We start from the raw sequence: 23385 nt of genomic DNA on the forward strand, positions 1-23385 counted from the left end.
GTACACAAAGTAACCATCACAACAATCATAACAATGAAAAAAATGACAACAATCACAACAATGAGAACAATCATAACAATGACAACAATCATAACAATGACAACAATCACAACAATGAGAACAATCATAACAATCAAAACAATGACAACAATCATACCAATGACAACAACCACAACAATGAGAACAATCATAACAATGAAAACAATGACAACACTCACAACAATGAGAACAATCATAACAATGAAAACAATGACAACAATCACAACACTCACAACAATGAGAACAATCATAACAATGACAACAACCACAACAATGAGAACAATCATAACAATCAAAACAATGACAACAATCATAACAATGACAACAACCACAACAATGAGAACAATCATAACAATGAAAACAATGACAACACTCACAACAATGAGAACAATCATAACAATGAAAACAATGACAACAATCAAAACAATAATAACAATCATAACAATGAAAACTAGAATGGGCACTCGGTAGAGCGCATACCTTCGCATATCACAAGATTGGGCATTTAATTATGAACATTTTGGCATTAGTTGCATGCCAATTGGACAAAAATGTATCGTGCTATGGTAAAAAAAAAAAGAGTTTGACCTTTCCATGACCTTGACCTTGACCTTTGATCCGGTTGATCCCAAAATCTAATCAAATGGTCCCCGGATAATAACCAATCATCCTACCAAATTTCATGCGATTCAAGAACATTTTGACCTGTTCATGACCTTTGACCTTGACCTTTGACCCGATCGATCCCAAAATCTAATCAACTGGTCCCCGGATAATAACCAATCATCCCACCAAATTTCATGCGATTCGGTTCAATACTTTTTGAGTTCTGCGAATAACACGCATACAAATAAATAAATACACGGCGATCAAAACATAACCTTCCGCATTTTCAATGCGAAGGTAACAATGACAACAACCACAACAATGACAACAATCACAGCAATCAAACAAACAATGTGTGTGTGTGTGTGTGTGTGTGTGTGTGTACCTGCACACACTCCCCTCACACTGCGGTACCCGTCCTCACAGGTGCAGCTGTAGGACCCGTCCGTGTTCACACACCGCTGCCCGGCACACGTCTGGGAGTCCTCACACTCGTTCACGTCTGGGGACAAAGAGCAGCTGCAACCACTCATGTTCACTCATATGTGTATGTATATATATACATACACATATATATATATATATATATATACATATGTGTATACATATATATATATATACATACATATATATATATATATATATATATATATATACATATATACATATATACATATGTGTTTACATATATATATACATATGTGTATACATATATATATACATACACATATATATATACATATATATATATACATATGTGTATACATATATACATATGTGTATACATATATATATATATACATACACATATATATATACATATATATATATACATATGTGTATACATATATACATATGTGTATACATATATATATATATATATATAAAGAAGATGTAACAACACACACATTACAATGACAACAATCCTCACAGGAAGAACCAGGTAGAATACATCTATCAGAACAGTAGGAATTGAATTCAGTGTGTGTGTGTGTGCATGTGTGTGTATTTGTGTGTGTGTGTGTGTGTATTTGTGTGTGTGTGTGTTTACCTGCACACTGTCTGTTGGTGAGTGTGTATCCAGGCTGACATGACGTACAGCGGTACGACCCCACAGCGTTCACACACACCTGACCGGGACACTGAGACGGCTCCGCACACTCATCCACGTCTACACACACAGAGACACACACACACACACAACACACAGAGACACACACACACACAGAGACACACACACACACAGAGACACACACACAGAGAGACACACACAGAGACACACACACAGAGAGACACACACAGAGACACACACAGAGACACACACAGAGAGACACACACACAGAGAGACACACACAGAGACACACACACACAACACACAGAGACACACACACACACACAACACACACACACACAGACACACACAGAGAGACACACAGAGACACACACACAGAGAGACACACACAGAGACACACACACAGAGAGACACACACAGAGACACACACACACACAACACACAGACACACACACACACACAGAGACACACACACACAGAGACACGCACACAGAGAGACACACACAGAGACACACACACACACACTCATTTAAAGGAACAGTTTCTGCATATGAAGCTCCGTCCGGTTCGCTCAGCATGAAGACTAAACAGCGAGCGTGGCTCCGCCTCTGAATATGAATATGAGAACATGAAGTTCACCTGTGCAGGTGTTGTTGTGCAGCCGGTAACCATGGCGACAGACGCAGTGGAAGCTGCCGGGCGTGTTGTCACAGCGACCGGAGACGCACGGAGACAAGAGACACTCGTCCACGTCTGAGCAGCCAATGGGGAGCAGGGGACAGGTAAACATGTACACAGGTTAACAAGTAAACATGTCAACAAGTAAACATGTCAACAAGTAAACATGTCAACAGGTAAACATGTACACAGGTAAACATGTACACAGGTAAACATGTCAACAAGTAAACATGTACACAGGTAAACATGTACACAGGTAAACATGTACACATGTAAACATGTACACAGGTAAATAAGTAAACATGTACACAGGTAAACATGTACACAGGTAAACATGTACACATGTACACAGGTAAACATGTCAACAAGTAAACATGTACACAGGTAAACATGTACACAGGTAAACATGTACACAGGTAAACATGTACACAGGTAAACAAGTAAACATGTACACAGGTAAACATGTACACAGGTAAACATGTACACAGGTAAACATGTCAACAAAAAAAAAACCCCCCCCCAAAAACCCCAACCCAAACCCAAAACAAGGGCCCCACCGGGACACGGAAAAAAAAACGGGCCCACAGGAACAAAAACCCCCCGGGGCCAAAGACCCCCCCCAGCCCCGACCCCAAAAACCCAGGAAACGGGGAAACAAAAAAAAAACCCCCCGGAAAAAAACAACCCCCAAAAACCCAAGGGCCCACCCCCAGGAAAGGGGCCCGGGGGGCCCCCCATCAGTAAAACCCTTTTCCCTTCCCCAATAAATTAAAAGGCAAATGTCGGGTTTTGTCACCGGTAAACGGGCCGGGAATTTTTCCCAGGCCCCCCAACCACCCCTTTTGGACCGGGGGGGCTAACGACAGTTTTTCCCCGCCCCCTTTGTAAATTGTCCAAAATGTAAAAGACCCCCTTTCCTCCCTTTTTACTTAAAAATTCAACAAAATTATTAAAAAAATTAATTTTGGGAAAGGGGCGGAAGAACGGGGCAGTTGGGCTTGGGAAAAGGGGCAAAAAAACTTTCGGTCGTCCCCGGGAAAGGGGGGAAATTGAAAGGAAGTCACAAAAACCCGGGGGCCAAAAAGGGGTTAAAAACCTCCCTTACGAAACCCTAAAGGAAAAAACCGGGGAAAAAAAAGGGGGAAAAGCCAAAAGTAATGAAAAAGCGAACCCCCCATCTGTCCGGGGGCAGGGGGGGGGGCCCCCGAAAAAACTTTTTGGAACGGGGCCCTGGTCCGGGAAACATAAAGGGGAAAATTTAAAAAAGGGTAAGGGGGAAAAAAACCCCCCCAAACCATTAAAAAAAGGAAAAATTTCCCTTTCCCATCCAAAAACGTCGGAAACATTCCCCTTTCTTAAATTTTTCCCCGGGGAAAATTTTAATTTTTTTTTTTTGTGGTTGCCGGAAAATTCCAAAAAAAAAGGAAATTTTAAAAACAAAAACCAAAACCCCTTACGGGGGCCCAAAAATTTTCCGAAAAAAATTCCCCTTAAATCAAAATCAAAATTTGGCCCCCCGGGAAAAACGGGAAACGAACGGGGAAAAAAATAAAAAAAATTTCCCCTCTTCCTTTTAAAACCCAAAACTTTAAAAAATTTTGGGGAAACGGAAATTCAATTTAAATAAACCCAAAAAACAAGGGTTTAAAAAAAATTTTTAAAAAAAAATTTAATACAGTAAAAAATTCAAAAATGTCCCAAAAATTCCTTTAAACGGGGTTTTTAAAGGAAAAAAAAATTTTCCATCGTTTTTTTGAAAGGTTTTCTTAAGTTTTTTTTAAAAAAATTTTTTTTTCCTTTTTCCCAAAAATTTCCAAAATTGTGAAACTTGGACCAAAATTTTAAATTTCCTTTGTTTTGCCCCCCAAAAAAAAACCTCCTCTCTCCCCCCCTTTTTCCTTTTGGGGCCCGGCTTTTGGAAACAAATTCCCCCTTTGGGGGCTGGGGGGGGTCCGGTTTAAAGACGCAAAAGCCCCCCGGGGGCAACCCGTTATTTTCCCGGGAAAACCCGGGGTTTGGGTTTTCAAAACAAGGGGCCCCCGGGGGCCCAAACCTGGCCGTTTTTTAAAGGGCGGGGCCCCGGGGGGAAAAAACCGGGAAATTCCCCCGGGGGGGGAAACTTTGGGGCCCCAAATCCCAAACGTAAAAGGGGGGTTTTGGGGGTTTTTGGGAAGGGGGGCCCTTTTCCCCCGGGGCCCAAAATTTTTTTTAAAAAAATTTTTCCCCCGGGGTGGGCTTTTGCCAAAAGGGCCTGAAATTTGGGTTTCGGGGCCCCCCCCCCTTAGGGGCTTAAACCCCCTTCCCCCATTGGTGTTTGGCTAACAAAACCGGGTTCTAACCTTTTTTCCCCCCCCCCTTTTTAAAGTTCCCCCTTCCCTTTTAAAATTTTTGAAACAAAAAAAAAAAAAAAGGGGGGGGGGGTTTTCAATCCCCTTTAAGGGGCCAAAAAAAGGGCCCCTTTGCCCTTTTGGCTTTTTATTCCCCTTTTTTTTTCCCCCGGGGAAGGGGTTTTTTTTTGGGACCCCCCTTTTTTTTTTAAATGTTCGGGGAAAAACGGGGCCCCTCCCAAACTTTAGGTCAAATTTTCGCCCAAATTTTTTTGGGGCCCCAAAATAAAAAAAACCTTGTGGAGGGGTTCAATAAAGGGCCGGGGGAAAAAAAATTTAAGCTTTAGGGAAAAAGGAAAATTTTGGGGAAACTAAAAAATTTAATTTAAAGGGGGCACAATTTGGGGGGTAAAAGGGGAAAAAAAAAGGGTTTTTTGGGGGGGTTTCCCAAAGAAAGGGGAAAAATAAAAGGAATTTTGGGAAAAAAGAAAAGGGCCGTGGTTTTAAGGTTAAAACCCCCTTTTTTTTTGGGTTCTTTCCCGAAGGGACCTTTTAAAAAAAAAAAACCCCCCCCTTTTCCCCCACCCCCAAAAAAGGCTTTTTTTAAAAAAAAGGGCGGGGGCCCCATATTTTTCTTTGTGCCATATTGCCCCTGGGTCCCCACTAAATGGGGGCACTTTTTTTTTAATTTAAAAATCCCCAGCCTTTCAATTTTTGGAACCACCATTTTCAGTGAAAAAAAAATTTTTTAAAAAAAAACCCCCCCCCCTTTTTTTGAAAACCCCCCCCTTTTTTTTTCCAATTTTAACCCGAACCAAAATTTTTTTTTTAGGTGAATTTTACCCAAATCCCGAAACCCTTTTGATTTTTTTTTTTGGGGCTGCCTTTTCACTAAACATCTGCGGGGTTCATCATTTTGGAACTGTAAAAAAAAAAGGTTGGCCCGACTTGAGACTTCCTCCCCCCCACCCACTGCCTATTTAGCCCTCGTAAATTCCAATGTTTCCACTCTGTCATACAGAAGTTTTTTAAACTTTTCTGTTTTCTGCACTGCCTTTTATCGTCACCTAATTTTTTTTTCCTTGGGGGTTTTTTTTCCCCTAATTTTTTTTGGGGTTTTTTATTTTTTGGGGATTTTTTTAAAAAAAAGGGGAAAAAATTTTAAGGCATAAATAAACAAATTGAAACGTTGAAAAAAAAATTCCAAAAACTTAACGTAAAATTCCGGAAAAACAAGTAAAAGTAAAAATTGGGGAAACAAAAAACATTACACATCAAAAAACAGCCCAGTAAAATGCCAGGTAAACAGAACGGTCTGTCAAAAACATGTCAAGGAAACATGAAAAAGGTCAAAAAACATGCCCCGGTCGTCTGTCCGTAAACTGTCCGGTCATGCAGGTAAGGTTTCCGTCATGCCGGTAAACGAAACTTCAAAAGGCCAAGGAAAAAAAAATCGTCAAGGTAAAATGAAAATAAACAAAAAACTGTCCGAAAACATGACACAGGTCATGAAAATAAACTTCCATTTTTCCCATAAACAAAAGGGAAAGGGCCGGTCATGAACAGGAAAATGTTTTTAAAAATGTAACAAAAAAACAGACAAGGAAAAATGTAAAGGGTAAAGATAAACATGTAAACAAGTAAACATGTACAAAAACAAAAACGAAAAAAAAAGGGTTTTAAAAAAAAGAAAAATTTAAAAAAAACAAAAAAAAATGTCAAAAAAAAACCCAAAGGTAACAGTAACAAAAACCCCAAAGAAAAAATTAAAGGAAACAGTAAACAAGTAAACTGTAAAGGTAAACATGACCAAAAACATGCCAATAAAATGAAACATAAACATGTCAAAAAAGAAAAGGAAACATTTCCGTCTTCAACGGAAAACAAGAACTCCGGAAAAACATGTAAAAAAAACCATGCAATGAACGGTAAAAGGTACCGGGCAGCGCCGCTGGGTTTGAACCCCACGGAACGAGATGGGCCAAAGGTTTCATGCTAAGGCACGGGGAAAGGGCCCAATCATAGGTCTCAGAAAAAGGTAGCCCGGGGCCCCCTGTTAAAGGAATATAGCCCCTGTGCCCAAAAGTTCTCCCAGATGAATGATCCCACCGGTGGCCCTCACCTCGGTGGTCATGAAATGCTAAAGGGCTGATAAAGGACTACATCTCGCCTTCCTCCCTTCCTCCATGGACCCGCTGCAGTTTGCTTATCGCCCAAACAGATCCACGGATGATGCTGTCTCCCAGGTACTGCACACCACTCTCTCATCTGGACAGCCAGAGGGGGCTATGTGAGACTCTGTTCATTGATTATAGTTCAGCTTTCAACACCATAGTCCCTCAGACTGGCGGCAAGCTGATTGAGCTGGGACTGAACACCCCCTGTGTGCTTGGATCCTGGACTTCCTGACCGCCAGGCCACAGGTGGTCAGGGTGGGCAGACACACCTCAAATCCCTCACCCTGAACACAGGATCCCCCAGGGTTGCGTCCTCAGCCCCTACTGTACTCCCTGTACACACATGACTGTGTGGCCAGGTTCAGCTCAACACCATCATCAAGTTTGCGGATGACACAGTGGTGGTGGGCCTGATCTCCGACAACGGCGGCCTACCTGGAGGAAGTTGCTGATCTGTCACTCTGGTGCCGGACAACAGCCTCATCATGAATGTCACCAAAACTAAGGAGCTGATTGTGGACTTTAGGAGGTACAACAAAAAGGGGCGTACTCACCACTGGGGTTTAAAGGACTACTGTGGAGGGTGGCGGGTATAAATACCTGGGAGTCCACATCACCGAGGATCTGACATGGTCAACAAACACAGACACTCTGGTGAGAAAGGAAAGGCGCCCTCTCCCCCTCAGGCAGCTGAGGAAATTTAAAGTTTCCCAGAGGATCCTTCAGTCCTTCTACTCTGGAGCTGTGAGGCGTCCTGACAGGAAGCATCACAGCCTGGTTTGGCAACTGCTCCGCTCAGGACAGGAAGGCTGTGCAGACAGTAGTGCGTTCGGCTGACGCATTTTGGGAACTACTCCCACCCTGCAGGACTTGTACACCAGGAGGTGCAGAACCAGAGCCGGCAGGATCATGAAGGATCCTCACCACCCCAACTACAGACTGTATCCGCTGCTGCGGTCAGGCAGGCGCCTCCCCGCTGCAAAAACAAAAGACTGAGGGGAGTTTCTTTCCTCAGGCCATCAGGATTTTGAACTCCCACCTCACCCGGACCCCCCAAGACCCACACAACTGCCCCCCTTAGGCCCCCACACACACACACACACACACACTTACTGTAAATATTGTGTTGTTTTTTTTGTAAATAGTGTGTACTTGTTGCCTTTCACATTCCCTGACTTTACCCCCGCACCCAAAAAAAAACACAGGGAACACACACACACAAAACACACACACAGAGAAAAAAAACAGAAAACAAAAACAGGCCACAAAAAAATTTTTTGTCTACCCCGGTCAACATGGATGGACATAAATTAAGTGGTCAAGTATCTTGTTCATTATTCTGATTTTTCCGAGCAGGTGTTTTCCCGGGGGGAAATGCGAACCTGGGCCGGCGTGTTGCCCCCAGACCCGGGGAGAGGTCATGTTGGGAGGAGGGATGAGGGGGATTAAAATTATGAAGGGAGAGGATAATGTAAAAGGGCGTATAAAATAAAAGAATAATGTAAAAGGAGGAGATAATGTAAAAGTATAATGTGGGGGAAAAATAAGGGAAGGTATAAGAGAGGAGGGATAATGTAAAGGAGGTATAATGTAAAAGGAGGAGGTAAAAGGGAAAAGGAAGGTTAAAGAGGGGTAAAGATAAAGGCAGAAAAGGAAAAAGGGGTCATGAAAGGGCTGTGGCTGTTGCTTTTGATCGGCCAAAAACATTGTCCCCCTTTAAGGCTAAACAGTAAATCATTAGTCTAAACAACAAAAAGGTGTGGGTCAGTTTCATGTAAAAGGGTCGTAGTCAGGAGGCTGTTGGTCGTTGGGTAAACTGTAACAGTGGTTTGTGGGCTGTACAGAGGCCCCAAAGGGGCCTGTTTAAAGGCATGTCAAAAACAACAAACAACAACAAACAACAAACAACCAAACAACAAAACAACAACAAACAACAAAACAAACAACAAAACAACAAAAAACACAGACAAACAAAACACAGAACAAAAAACAACAAAAAACAGAAACAACAACACAGACAAACAACAAAACAACAAAAACAAAACCCCTGAAAGGAACAGAAACAGAAGACAACCCAAAACAGAACCCAAAACAAACAAAGGGTCAAAGTAAGTCAAATTAAATTATGGGGTCATCTGGCTTAGGGTTTTGGGGGTTTAGGATTGGGGTTTTGTGGTTTGAGGGGGCTGGGGGTTTAGGGTTTGGTGGGGAGTTTTGGGGTTTTGGTGGTTTGGCTAAGGGGCTGTCAGGAGGGGTCTGGATAAGTCGTGGGGTCGGGCGAGGGAGTTTGGGGTCGGGCTTGCTGTTGGGCTGAGGGTCTGTTTGTCCCGGGGGGCTGTTGGTCTGGGTGCCCGGGGCGGTCTGGGGGGGCTAGGGGCCCGGGCTGTGGGCGAAATTGGGTCCAAGCTGAGGTCCCGAAAAGGGTTTTGCAGAGGCGGGGGCTGAAAGGGGGAGGGGTTTTATGTTGTTTTATTTTAGGCTTTATAAGGTTTTGAAAGCTGTGTTTGGGGGAAAAATCATAACATTATTTAGTATTAATAAATATATTAATAAATATATTAATAAATATTCCCCAAAATAGAATCAGAAAAAGTCATATATTTTTAGGCTGTAAAAAAAGGTTAATAATAACCCCCTATTTAACCTGATTAAAATTTTTCGTGGGCAGTAGTATATATTTTTATTATATATGATTATAATATTATATATATAAATTGGTTTATATATGTGGTATATATAGATTAAAGTGGGTATTATATTGTGGTATATATATTATATATTGGGTGTATATATTTTGTTGTAATATTAGGCTGTATAAGGTAATCAGTTAATTAAATTAAAGGTTTTTTAGTTTTGTTTTTAGCATTTGCATTAGAATGAGCTTAGGGGCTGGTTGGTCGTTAGGCATGTATTTTGTTGGTGTGGTTCATGATCTGTGTCGGGCGAAAATCATGGGCGTGTCCGGATGGAGAAAAAGTCCCCCCTAAATCTTTTGGCTGGAGGGTCATGCTGGGGGCCTGGTGGCAGGGGTTTAAGTTAGCATTTAAGTAGATAGCATTTGGTCTTAATCCCCTGACAATGTATTTTCATAAAAAACTTGGTCTTTAAGTTTTAATGAGGGTTTAAATTTAAGTCGGGGGGCAGGTTCATGGGGCGGGCATTTTTAGGGGAGAAAAATTAAGGGGGAGGGGGTTCCCCCCTTTTAAAAAGGGGCATGGGTTGATAAGCGTGGTCTTTTTGATCAATAGCAATGTGAGGGGGCAATGGCAGGGGCTGTGTCATATCAAGAAAGGGTGGGGCAGAAAAAAGGGCCCATGAAGGAAAAACCCTGAATGTATATATGGGTTAATCATGATTAATCCCCAAGAAATTGGGTTCCTGATTTAAAAAAATTTTTTTGGGAGTAATTTTTATCTAAAACATTATCCGTAAAGTCAGTTTGCTTTGGTCCTGGTGGGGCAAATATAAATCAGGTCTGTGCTGTACCCTGGGTTACCCTAGGTCTGCTATGGGCTGACCAGCTGAGTCTGGGCCCCGTGTCTTTATTTTGGGTTAATCAGAGGGCCAGTATGGGAAGGGGGCTGGGCAGATCTAAAAGGCCCCTGGGGGGATAAAAATCATGTAGGGGTCATGTATAAGGTCATGTAAGGGTCGTAGCATGTATATGGGGTCATGTAGGGGTCATGTGGGGTCGTATGATGAAGGTCATGTAGGGGTCATGTATAGAGTCATGTATAAGGTCATGTAGGGGTCATGTATAAGGTCATGTAGGGGTCATGTATAAGGTCATGTAGGGGTCATGTATAAGGTCATGTAGGGGTCATGTAGGGGTCATGTAGGGGTCATGTATAAGGTCATGTAGGGGTCATGTATAAGGTCATGTAGGGGTCATGTATAAGGTCATGTAGGGGTCATGTATAGAGTCATGTAGGGGTCATGTATAAGGTCATATAGGGTCTATAGGGGTCATAAGGTCATGTAAGGGTCATGTATAGAGTCATGTAGCGGTCATGTATAGTCATGTAGGGGTCATGTATAAGGTCATGTAGGGGTCATGTATAAGGTCATGTAGGGGTCATGTATAAGGTCATGTAGGGGTCATGTATAAGGTCATGTATAAGGTCATGTATAGTCGGCATAGAGTCATGTATAAAGAGTCATAGGGGTCATGTAAGGTCATGTGGGGTCATGTATAAGGTCATGTAGGAGTCATGTATAAGGTCATGTAGGGGTCATGTATAAGGTCATGTACAAGGTCATGTAGGGGTCATGTATAAGGTCATGTAGGGGTCATGTATAAGGCCATGTAGGGGTCATGTATAGGGTCATGTAGGGGTCATGTATAAGGTCATGTATAGAGTCATGTATAGGGTCATGTAGGGGTCATGTATAAGGTCATGTATAGAGTCATGTATAGGGTCATGTATAAGGTCATGTAGGGGTCATGTATAGAGTCATGTATAGGGTCATGTAGGGGTCATGTATAAGGTCATGTAGGGGTCATGTATAAGGTCATGTATAGAGTCATGTAGGGGTCATGTATAAGGTCATGTAGGGGTCATGTATAAGGTCATGTAGGGGTCATATGGGTCATGTACAAGGTCCTTAAGGGTCATATAAAGGTCATGTAGGGGGGTCATGTAGAGTCATGTATAAAGACCATATGGGGTCATGTATAAGGTCATGTAGGGGTCATGTATAGAGTCATGTATAGGGTCATGTAGGGGTCATGTATAAGGTCATGTAGGGGTCATGTATAGAGTCATGTAGGGGTCATGTATAAGGTCATATAAGGTCATGTAAGGTCATAACCCATAAGGTGTCCTTAAGGGTCATGTATAAGGTCATGTATGTAAGTGTATAGGGGTCATGTATAAGGTCATGTAGGGGTCATGTAGGGGTCATGTAGGGGTCATGTATAGAGTCATGTAGGGGTCATGTATAAGGTCATGTAGGGGTCATGTATAAGGTCATGTAGGGGTCATGTATAGAGTCATGTAGGGGTCATGTATAAGGTCATGTAGGGGTCATGTATAAGGTCATGTAGGGTCGCGCTATATAGGAGTCATGTAGGGTCATGTATAGAGGTCCATGCCGAGGTCCATGTATAAGTCATGTGAGTCATGTAAGGTCATGTAGGGGTCATGTATAAGGTCATGTAGGGGTCATGTATAAGGTCATGTAGGGGTCATGTATAAGGTCATGTAGGGGTCATATGAGTCCATGGGGGGTCATGTATAAGGTCATGTAGGGGTCATGTATAAGGTCATGTAGGGGTCATGTATAGAGTCATGTAGGGGTCATGTATAAGGTCATGTAGGGGTCATGTATAAGGTCATGTAGGGGTCATGTATAAGGTCATGTAGGGGTCATGTATAAGGTCATGTAGGGGTCATGTAAGGGTCATGTATAGAGTCATGTAGGGGTCATGTATAAGGTCATGTACGGGTCATGTATAAGGTCATGTAGGGGTCATGTATAAGGTCATGTCGGGGTCATGTATAGTCATGTAGGGGTCATGTATAAGGTCATGTAGGGGTCATGTATAAGGTCATGTTGGGGTCATGTATAAGGTCATGTAGGGGTCATGTAAGGGTCATGTATAGGGTCATGTCGGGGTCATGTATAGTCATGTAGGGGTCATGTATAAGGTCATGTATAGGGTAATGTAGGGGTCATGTATAAGGTCATGTAGGGGTCATGTAAGAGTCATGTATATAAGGTGTAAGAGTCATGTATAAGGTCATGTAGGGGTCATGTATAAGGTCATGTAGGGGTCATGTATAAGGTCATGTATAGTCATGTAGGGGTCATGTATAAGGTCATGTATAGAGTAATGTAGGGGTCATGTATAAGGTCATGTAGGGGTCATGTAAGAGTCATGTATAAGGTCATGTAGGGGTCATGTATAAGGTCATGTAGGGGTCATGTATAAGGTCATGTAGGGGTCATGTCTAGAGTCATGTAGGGGGCATGTATAGTCATGTAGGGGTCATGTATAAGGTCATGTAGGGGTCATGTATAGGGGTCATGTATAGGGGTCATGTGTAAGGTCATGTATAGGGTCATGTATAAGGTCATGTATGTGTCATGTATAAGGTCATGTATAAGGTCATGTATAAGGTCATGTAGGGGTCATGTATAGGGTCATGTATAAGGTCATGTAGGGGTCATGTATAGAGTCATGTAGGGGTCATGTATAAGGTCATGTATGGGGTAATGTAGGGGTCATGTATAAGGTCATGTAGGGGTCATGTATAAGGCCATGTAGGGGTCATGTATAAGGTCATGTAGGGGTCATGAATAAGGTATTGTATAAGGTCATGTAGGGGTCATGTATAAGGTCATGTAGGGGTCATGTATAAGGTCTTGTATAAGGTCATGTATAAGGTCATGTAGGGGTAATGTATAAGGTCATGTATAGGGTCATGAATAGGGTCCCGGTCCCCTACCTGAACCGAAGTAGGGGCACCTCAGGCACTCGGGCCCCCAGGCTTTGCCCACGCGGCTGCAGCAGCAGATCTGCTTGGTGATGTTCCTGAGGATGGGCAGCGAGCAGGAGGAGGGGCCGAGACCCCAACCCACCACCCGGTGGCACTGGCCCTTCTCCTCCGATATCACCGCCTGGGCTGAGGAGGAGGAGGAGGGGGGGGGGAGGGAGGAAGTGGAGGAGGAAGTGGGGGAGGGGGGAGGAGGAAGTGGAGGAGGAAGAGGGAGTGAGGAGGAAGTGGATGAGGGGGAAGTGGAGGAGGGAGTGGATGAGGGGGAAGGGGAGGAGGAAGTGGATGCGGGGAGGTGGAGGAGGGGAGGAAGTGGATGAGGGGGAAGTGGAGGAGGAAGTGGATGAGGGGGAAGTGGAGGAGGAAGTGGATGAGGGGGGGGGGGAGGAGGTGGAGGAGGAGATACATAAATATGTTAAATTTGTTTTGCGGTGTGTGTGTGTCTGTGTCTGTTTGTGCGTCTCTGTGTGTGTGTGTGTCTGTGTGTGTGTTACTTACAGATGCAGACCCCATTGGAGGCGTCCAGGATGAAGCCCACCCTGCACACACAGCTGTAACTCCCTCTGGTGTTCACACAGATCCCGTTCTCACAGCGGCCCGGCTGGAGGCACTCATTCACATCTACACACACACACACACACACACACACATGGGGTGAGGTTGATTGGTTGATGGTCAACCAATCAACCTCACCATGTGTGTGTGTGTGTGTAACTCACCGACACACTGTGTTCCGTTGGGTCCCTTGAAGCCAACGGGACATCTCTTACCTGAGGACGATTAATAACAAATTATTGATGAAATGAATCTGATCACACCGAAAATAATTATAGAGCAAAACAACAAATATTACATAAACTGACACGATGTGGAAGATATTTAATAACATGTGATTTATGTAACAGAAGGAAACTGGGGAGGAGTAGTAGTAGTAGTAGCAGCGTGGCGGTAATTGGTGGTGGTGACGGTGGTGTGATCAGTGGTGGTGGTGGCGGTGACGGTTGGTGGTGATTGGCGATTGATTGGTGGTGACGGTGGTGGTGACGGTGGTGGTCAATTGGTGGTGGCGTTGATTGCGGTGGTGGTGGCGGTGGTGGTAATTGATTGGCGGTGGTGGTGTGGCGGTGTGGTGGTGGTGTGATTGGTGGTGTGACAATTGATTGTGGTGGTGGCGGTGGTGTGATTGTGGCGGTGGTGGCGGTGTGGTGTGGTGGTGGCGGTGGTGGTGGTGGTGGCAGTGGCGTGGTGGTGGTGGCGGTGGCGGTGGTGGCAGTGGTGGCGGTGTGAGTGGCGGTGGTGACAGTGGTGGTGGCGGTGACGTTGCTGGTGGTGGTGGCAGTGGTGACGGTGGTGGTGGTGGCAGTGTGGTGGTGGTGGTGGCAGTGGTGGTGACGACGGTGGTGGTGGCAGTGGTGGTGATTGTGGTGAGTGATTGGTGGCGCGGTGCTGGTGGTGGCGGTGGTGGCGGTGGTGGTGGTGAGTGGCAGTGGTGGTAGCAGTGGTGGTGGTGGCGGTGGTGGTGGTGGTGGCGGTGGTGGTGGTGGCAGCGGCAGTGGTGGTGGTGGCGGTGGTGGTGGCAGTGGTGGCGGTGGCGGTGGTGGTGGTGGCGGTGGTGGTGGCAGTGGCGGCCGGCAGTGGTGTGGCAGTGGCAATGATTGGCAGTGGTGGTGGTGGTGGTGGTGGCTGGCGGTGGCACAGTGGTGGCAGCGGCGGTGGTGGTGGTGGTGGTGGTGGTGGCGGTGGTGGCAGCAGCGGTGGTGGTGGCAGTGGTGTTAGCGGTGGTGTGAGTGGTAGCGACAGTGGTAGTGGTGGTATGGCAGTGGCAGTGGCAGTGGCAGTGGTAGTGGCAGTGGTGGTGGTGGCAGTGGCGATGGTGATGGCAGCAGTGGTGGCAGTGATGTGGTAGTAGTGGCAGTGTAGCAGTGGTAGTGGTGGCAGTGAGTAGTGGCAGTGGCAGTGGTAGTAGTAGCGGTGGTGATGATCAGTGGCAGTGGTAAGTGGCAGTGGTAGCAGTAGTAGCAGTGGCAGTGGTAGTGGCAGTGATGGTAGCAGTAGTAGCGGTACCAGGAGAGTTTTGAAGACAGGCAAGCGAGCAGTGGTACTCAGGTTTTGAGACAAGCGTGAGTTTCCATGTACCGATACAGCTGAGCCGTTCTTGACATCGAAGGCGAGAAAGAGTTGTTATTGGGGTGCTGGTGACTATTTTGCTCCATTAATCCCAATCTTGCGCAGACGGCGTGGAGGCTCTGGGACAATGATCGTGTTGAGCACCTGCATTCAAGCATTAAATAGCCGAGAGGTTTTCAGCGTGAGAATTCGATGTGTGGGGAGTGCGTGAGATGAGACCGAATTGCGTGAGTCTCACGCTCAATTCGTGAGACTTGAGAGCCCTGGTAGTAGTAGCAGTAGCAGTAGCAGTAGTAGCAGTAGTATACACCTCCTGTACCTGTCGTATCAGGACAGAGGACACAGTCCGTCGTCCCCCAGGCTTTACCAACTCCTCTACAGCAGATCTCCAAGCTGCGGAGACCAGGGAGGGGAGCGCTGCACTACACACACACACACACACACACACACACACACACACACACACCCTGATGTGAGCACGGTGTTCTCTGGGTCAGAACAGTGCTGTCTTCAGGTCCACCTGAAGGAGCCTCTCACCTGGCCGGCCGTCACCTGACTGAAACAGTACTTGAATTTGCCGCTCTGGGTGAACGTGCCGCCCCCCCTCACCGTCTGGGCCTGGACCCCCCCGGCTGCTGGAGACGGAGCGCCCGCCGACCCCGAGGAGGAGGAGGTGAGGGTCCGGAGGGCGGGGCTGGACCCAGAGACCTGGACCGAGGAGGAGACCAGCTCAGGACCAACAGGGACCTCAAGGAAACACCAGGGACGTTTGTTTTTGTTACCTTGAGGACCTGGTGGACGTTCACGCTGGCCTCAGGGGGGTGCTGAACTCTGACCTGCACCATGGAGGGGCCGGGAGCTGCACACACACACACACACACACACCCACACACAAACACACACTTATTAAATAAGATATAACATGTTCAGACCAGGCGTTAACCTTCTGTTAAGTAAAGTCTATGCTTCATGTGTTAAAGCTGCATTCTCTCTCCTGACCACCAGGGGGCTCCTCTGGTTGTATAGAAGTCTATGCTTCATGTGTTAAAGCTGCATTCTCTCTCCTGACAACCAGGGGCGACTCCTCTGGTTGTATAGCAGCTGTTGGGGTCAAAGGCCAGACTCACCTCCAGACATCCCCGTCTCCCTGTTATGACTCAGCGGCATGAGGAACTCAGACCGGGTCAGCTCCTGATTGGTCGTCGGGGCGGAACGCATCTCTGGATTGACAATCTCATTGGTGGAGCCTGAGGAGGACGAAGCAGGGTGCGCCACTGCGGTGACGGGGATCTGGCAGAACTTCCCGCTGAAGTTGGGCGGGCAGAGACAGCGGTCCTTCTGCAGGCAGACGCCTCCATTCTTACACAGCAGAGGACAGAGGACTGCAGGAGACACAACGAAGACCTGGTCAGACCGCCATCTTTGTTTGGTTCGTCTTAGAGAAGAAAGCCAGCTCAACATACAGAGGCCTTTAAAGACACTTGAAGGTAAGGCCCTAAAGTCACTTGAAGATAAGGCCCTAAAGACACCTGAAGGTAAGGCCCTAAAGACACTTGAAGGTAAGGCCCTAAAGACACCTGAAGGTAAGGCCCTAAAGACACTTGAAGGTAAGGCCCTAAAGACACTTGAAGGTAAGGCCCTAAAGACACCTGAAGGTAAGGCCCTAAAGACACCTGAAGGTAAGGCTCTAAAGACACTTGAAGGTAAGGCCCTAAAGACACCTGAAGGTAAGGCCCTAAAGACACTTGAAGGTGAGCCTAAAGACACCTGAAGGTAAGGCCCTAAAGACACTTGAAGGTAAGGCCCTAAAGACACTTGAAGGTAAGGCCCTAAAGACACTTGAAGGTAAGGCCCTAAAGACACTTGAAGGTCAGGCCCTAAAGTCACTTGAAGGTAAGGCCCTAAAGACACTTGAAGGTAAGGCCCTAAAGTCACTTGAAGGTAAGGCCCTAAAGACACCTGAAGATAAGGCCCTAAAGACACTTGAAGGTAAGGCCCTAAAGTCACTTGAAGGTAAGGCCCTAAAGACACTTGAAGGTAAGGCCCTAAAGTCACTTGAAGGTAAGGCCCTAAAGACACTTGAAGGTAAGGCCCTAAAGACACCTGAAGGTAAGGCCCTAAAGACACTTGAAGGTAAGGCCCTAAAGACACTTGAAGGTAAGGCCCTAAAGTCACTTGAAGGTAAGGCCCTAAAGACACTTGAAGGTAAGGCCCTAAAGACACTTGAAGGTAAGGCCCTAAAGTCACTTGAAGGTAAGGCCCTAAAGACACTTGAAGGTAAGGCCCTAAAGACACTTGAAGGTAAGGCCCTAAAGTCACTTGAAGGTAAGGCCCTAAAGACACCTGAAGGTAAGGCCCTAAAGACACTTGAAGGTAAGGCCCTAAAGACACCTGAAGGTAAGGCCCTAAAGACACTTGAAGGTAAGGCCCTAAAGACACTTGAAGGTAAGGCCCTAAAGTCACTTGAAGGTAAGGCCCTAAAGACACCTGAAGGTGGCCCTAAAGACACCTGAGGTGAGGCCCTAAAGACACCTGAAGGGAAGGCCCTAAAGACACTTGAAGGTAAGGCCTAAAGACACCTGAAGGTAAGGCCCTAAAGCACTTGAAGGTAAGGCCCTAAAGACACTTGAAGGTGAGCCTAAAGACACTTGAAGGTAAGGCCCTAAAGCACCTGCAGGTAAGGCCCTAATGACACTTGTAGGTAACGCCCTAAAGACATTTGAAGGTAAGGCCCTAAAGACACTTGAAGGTATGGCTCTAAAGACACCTGAAGGTAAGGCTAAGACATGAAGGTGAGCCCTAAAGACACCTGAAGGTAAGGCCCTAAAGACACTTGAAGGTAAGGCCCTAAAGACACTTGAAGGTAAGGCCCTAAAGTCACTTGAAGGTAAGGCCCTAAAGACACCTGAAGGTAAGGCCCTAAAGACACCTGAAGGTAAGGCCCTAAAGACACTTGAAGGTAAGGCCCTAAAGACACCTGAAGGTAAGGCCCTAAAGACACTTGAAGGTAAGGCCCTAAAGACACCTGAAGGTAAGGCCCTAAAGACACTTGAAGGTAAGGCCCTAAAGACACTTGAAGGTAAGGCCCTAAAGACACTTGAAGGTAAGGCCCTAAAGACACCTGGTAAGGCCCTAAAGACACCTGAAGGTAAGGCTCTAAAGACACTTGAAGGTAAGGCCCTAAAGACATTTGAAGGTAAGACCTAAAGACATTGAAGGTGAGCCCTAAGACACCTGAAGGTGAGCCCTAAAGACACTTGAAGGTGAGCCCTAAAGACACCTGAAGGTAAGGCCTAAAGACAGAAGGTAAGGCCCTAAAGACACTTGAAGGTAAGGCCCTAAAGACACTTGAAGGTCAGGCCCTAAAGTCACTTGAAGGTAAGGCCCTAATGACACTTGAAGGTAAGGCCCTAAAGTCACTTGAAGGTAAGGCCCTAAAGACACCTGAAGATAAGGCCCTAAAGACACTTGAAGGTAAGGCCCTAAAGTCACTTGAAGGTAAGGCCCTAAAGACACTTGAAGGTAAGGCCCTAAAGTCACTTGAAGGTAAGGCCCTAAAGACACTTGAAGGTAAGGCCCTAAAGTCACTTGAAGGTAAGGCCCTAAAGTCACTTGAAGGTAATGAAGGTGAGGCTAGACACTTGAAGGTAAGGCCCTAAAGTCACTTGAAGGTAAGGCCCTAAGTCACTTGAAGGTGAGCCCTAAAGACACTTGAAGGTGAGGCCCTAAAGACACTTGAAGGTAAGGCCCTAAAGTCACTTGAAGGTAAGGCCCTAAAGACACTTGAAGGTAAGGCCTAAAGACACTTGAAGTAAGGCCCTAAAAGTCACTTGAAGGTGGGCAAAGTCACTTGAAGGTAAGGCCTAAAGACACTTGAAGGTAAGCCCTAAAGGCACTTGAAGGTAAGGCCTAAAGTCACTTGAAGGTAAGGCCCTAAAGACACCTGAAGGTGAAGGCCCTAAAGACACTTGAAGGTGGGCCCTAAAGACACTTGAAGGTAAGGCCCTAAAGACACCTGAAGGTGAGGCCCTAAAGACACTTGGTGAGGCCTAAAGACATGAAGGTAAGGCCCTAAAGTCACTTGAAGGTAAGGCCCTAAAGACACCTGAAGGTAAGGCCCTAAAGACACCTGAAGGTAAGGCCCTAAAGACACTTGAAGGTAAGGCCCTAAAGACACCTGAAGGTAAGGCCCTAAAGACACTTGAGGTGAGGCCCTAAAGACACTTGAAGGTGAGCCTAAAGACACCTGAAGGTAAGGCCTAAAGACACTTGAAGGTAAGGCCCTAAAGACACCTGAAGGTGAGGCCCTAAAGACACTTGAAGGTAAGGCCTAAAGACACTTGAAGGTAAGGCCTAAAGTCACTTGAAGGTGAGGCCTAAAGACACCTGAAGGTAAGGCCCTAAGACACCTGAAGAAGACACCTGAAGGTAAGGCCCTAAAGACACCTGAAGGTAAGGCCCTAAAGACACTTGAAGGTAAGGCCCTAAAGACACCTGAAGGTAAGGCCCTAAAGACACTTGAAGGTAAGGCCCTAAAGACACTTGAGGGTAAGGCCCTAAAGACTCCTGAAGGTAAGGTCTATTAACTCCTGAAGGTAAGGCCTTTTAACTCCTGAAGGTAAGGCCTTTTAACTCCTGAAGGTAAGGTCTAACTCCTTCTGAGGCTGCAGATAAAATCGATAAAATCGATTAATAAAATGGTTGGCAACTAATTTCATTATCGATTCGTTGTGTCAGCGATTATTACGGCTCAATAAGTCACGGAGTATAAACAAAGTTGAGTTGTTAGCGCAAGCGGCGCCAGGAGAAACAATAAGGAGGGAGAGGAGAGACTGAACGCTGCGTTGTGAGAGCCAATCAGCGCTGAGCTGCTCCTCTGTTGATGAATCTAATTGGCTGCTGCTGCTCACGTGATGCTCAGGAGAGGAAAGCTGTCAGTCTGTTTGTGACGGTTCATCACCATGGTGACCAGTGAACAGGTTCATCACCATGGTGACCAGTGAACAGGTTCATCACCATGGTGACCAGTGGGTCTCCAGGACCTTTCCATGACTTTAAACCAAATTTCCATGATTAAACATTTTGTGAAAACTCTGTCTATACGTGACAAAGTGAGAAGATGTAGTGTTTAAAATAACAATGAGAATTCCAAAGCATACCGTATATATACCGTGTAAATTAACATTTGAATAAAACAAATTTGCATTACTTTTCCAAATATTTTGGGATTTTATTTTTTTCAATTACTTTTCTAGGCCTGCTAATAGCCATTTAAAAATGCCATGACTTTTCCAGGTTTTCCATGACCGTACGGACCCTGTTTTGAATAAAGGGTTGAAAATTAAAGTTTTTTTAATCGATTGAATAATCAACCGATTAATCGATTATCAAAATAATCGTTAGTTGCAGCCCTAGTAAGGTCTTTTAACTCCTGATTCTGTAAAAAACATTACACTCTTTCCAGAGAGGAGTAGGTCTTTTATTCTGAAGAGAAAAACCACAGAGAGAGAACTGGGACGAAAAACACCCAGAATCTACCTGAGGGTCAGAGGTCATGCACACATCACATTACATTCATACCAGTAAGTACCAGGCTCCACACACACACAGGCCAACACTAACACACATCCATCACACGCCGTCTGTTTTGCTACACTCCCTCTTATTCATTCAGCTGTTACACAGATGCATTCTGGGGCAAGTGGTTGCTAAGAGACCACTGGGCGGAGGTCAGCTGATACGATGGGGACCAGGCGCCAGCCACTTCCTCACTTTCGGTCGCATTGTTACCCAGAGTTCAGCTGAAGTCGGAACCGCCGCTTAGGAGCCAATATTACCCAGCAGGCCGCTTCAAACCAGGTTCTTCTCTTCCTGTGACATCATCATCAGCTCTGAGACCTGAACCCTCGAACACAACCAGACACACCCCACACCGCTGTGACGCATCCTGGGATTCATGTTGGAATGAGGAAGAGGAAGATGAGGAAGGTGGCTGCACATGTGCGTCTTATTATTTTAAGTATTTCACCATCTTCTATTCAACATAACTGAGGAGTTTGAAGACAGAAATATATTTGGTGAAGACGAGGAGTAACTCTTCATCACTGACTAGTTAAACATATGTGACAGTCATGTACCCTTGCATGTCCGTAGTTTCCCTCAAGGAAAAGGTTCCTGTGAACATGGGGAAGTGACCTCATCTTTTCATATGGACTCCATCAAGACTCCCAGAGAGAAAGCAGAGCGATGGGGGGGCGAGTGAGTCACCCACGAGGAGAGATGACAGAGAAATGATAGAAACACATAAAATAATAAACACAACATCTGACGTCAGCTTGTAGAGCAGCTGATGTTCATCAGGATGCTCCAGAGTCCAGAGCTCTCTCTTAGCTCCGCCTCTTCTCCATGTCAACATCTGTGTAAGAACCTCTGTGTGGACATTTCAATTGGATTCTCTCTCCTGACCACCAGGGGGCAACTCCTCTGGTTGTATAGAAGTCTCTGCTTCATGTGTTAAAGCTACATTCTATGTTATCACGATTCTTAAGTCACGATACAACATCATCACGCTACCTCAGACTTTACTACGCAACTTTACGCGACTTTAGGCGACTTTACGTGACTTTACGTAACTTTACGCGACTTTACGTAACTTTACGTGACGTCTGTTGTCATCATAACATTAACAACGATCAACGTTATTTTTTTACGCTGCAGTCAGATGACATCATCTATCCTCATATCTACCTGAGACCAGGTGTCACGACACACACACACACACACACACGAAACCACAGGAAGAGACAGTGGATGGAAGTGACTTACAGACTCTGAAGCCCAGCCCGTGGGAGCTGTCTCTCCTTCCTCCTCCTCCCCCCCCCACGTCGCTGCTGTACAGCGTGGTCACGTTGCCTCGCTCGCAGTAGTTGGCACATCGGTCCTGGCTGCAGCGCACCTTGCAGACGGTGGGCGTGAACATAACCTTGAGCCGGTCCACGGCTCCGCCCCCTGACACCGTCTGTCCATCCGCTGGCGGAGGAGAGACGAAGACGATGAGGACGAAGGACAGGAAGCAGAGTCGAGGCTGCAGCATGTCGAGGATCAGAGTATCTGAGCGAGCTGCATCGTCCCAAACCTCTCCCCTCGCTCGCTCTCTCTCCTCTCTCTCTCTCTCCCTCCCTCTCTCTTTCTCCCTCTCTCTCTCTCTTGAAACACAGGAAAAAAGGGAGGGAAGGAAGGAAAAGACCAGGCGCTTCCCCTCTCGCTCCTTACTTGTTTTTCCCTAAACACTTATGTGTGTGTGTGTGTATGTGCGTGTGTGTGTGTGTGTGTGTGTGTGAAAGTGAGAGAGCGAGGGAGGTAGAGAGGTAATTGGAAGCAGTGTGCAGCACTGGGCTCGGCTCCAAGCTAAATGTTGAGCAGGGATCTGGACCACGGTCCTCTGAGAGAGAGGACTCCTCCTCCTCCTCTTCTTCTTCTTCTTCTTCTTCTTCTTCATCACTGAACAGTAGAGGATGTCAGGCTGATGATGCAACCCTGGTTTGGGTTTCAAGGAGCCGACTCAAAACATCTTGAAGCAAAAAGAAACGTCGCACTGCAGAGCTGAAAGAAACATTAGACCTGCACCAGCCTGGAGTCAACAACAACAACAACATTTAGGTTTCGACAACAATAGACAATTTGATACCACCAATAGTGTGTGTATGTGTGTGTGTGTGTGTGTTAATCTCCTGTCCTGACCCCTCAGGTTAACTCCTCAGCTGATCTGAGATCTGCTCCAACAATAACTTCATTCACACACACACACACACAACTCACACCTCACACACAGACAACACACACGGGGTCTCGGGGTTGCT

The 23385-nt window shown here is 45.9% G+C and overlaps 1 protein-coding gene across 1 annotated transcript in view; it reads right to left on the reverse strand.

Annotated features, from left to right (window-relative positions):
- LOC130210699 (latent-transforming growth factor beta-binding protein 4-like) overlaps positions 1–22883 on the reverse strand; it is a 47879-nt gene extending 24996 nt beyond the window's left edge. The window contains 11 exon segments of the mRNA XM_056441180.1: positions 1031–1147; positions 1697–1816; positions 2357–2500; positions 13352–13528; positions 13898–14020; positions 14119–14169; positions 15846–15948; positions 16064–16234; positions 16309–16385; positions 16654–16908; positions 22352–22883. Of these exon segments, the coding sequence (XP_056297155.1) occupies positions 1031–1147; positions 1697–1816; positions 2357–2500; positions 13352–13528; positions 13898–14020; positions 14119–14169; positions 15846–15948; positions 16064–16234; positions 16309–16385; positions 16654–16908; positions 22352–22619 (1606 nt within the window). The 5' untranslated portion in view covers positions 22620–22883.
- Positions 22884–23385: the final 502 nt, after the last annotated feature.

This window comes from Pseudoliparis swirei, chromosome 20 (assembly GCF_029220125.1).
Source record: "Pseudoliparis swirei isolate HS2019 ecotype Mariana Trench chromosome 20, NWPU_hadal_v1, whole genome shotgun sequence".
Lineage (NCBI taxonomy): Eukaryota > Metazoa > Chordata > Actinopteri > Perciformes > Liparidae > Pseudoliparis > Pseudoliparis swirei.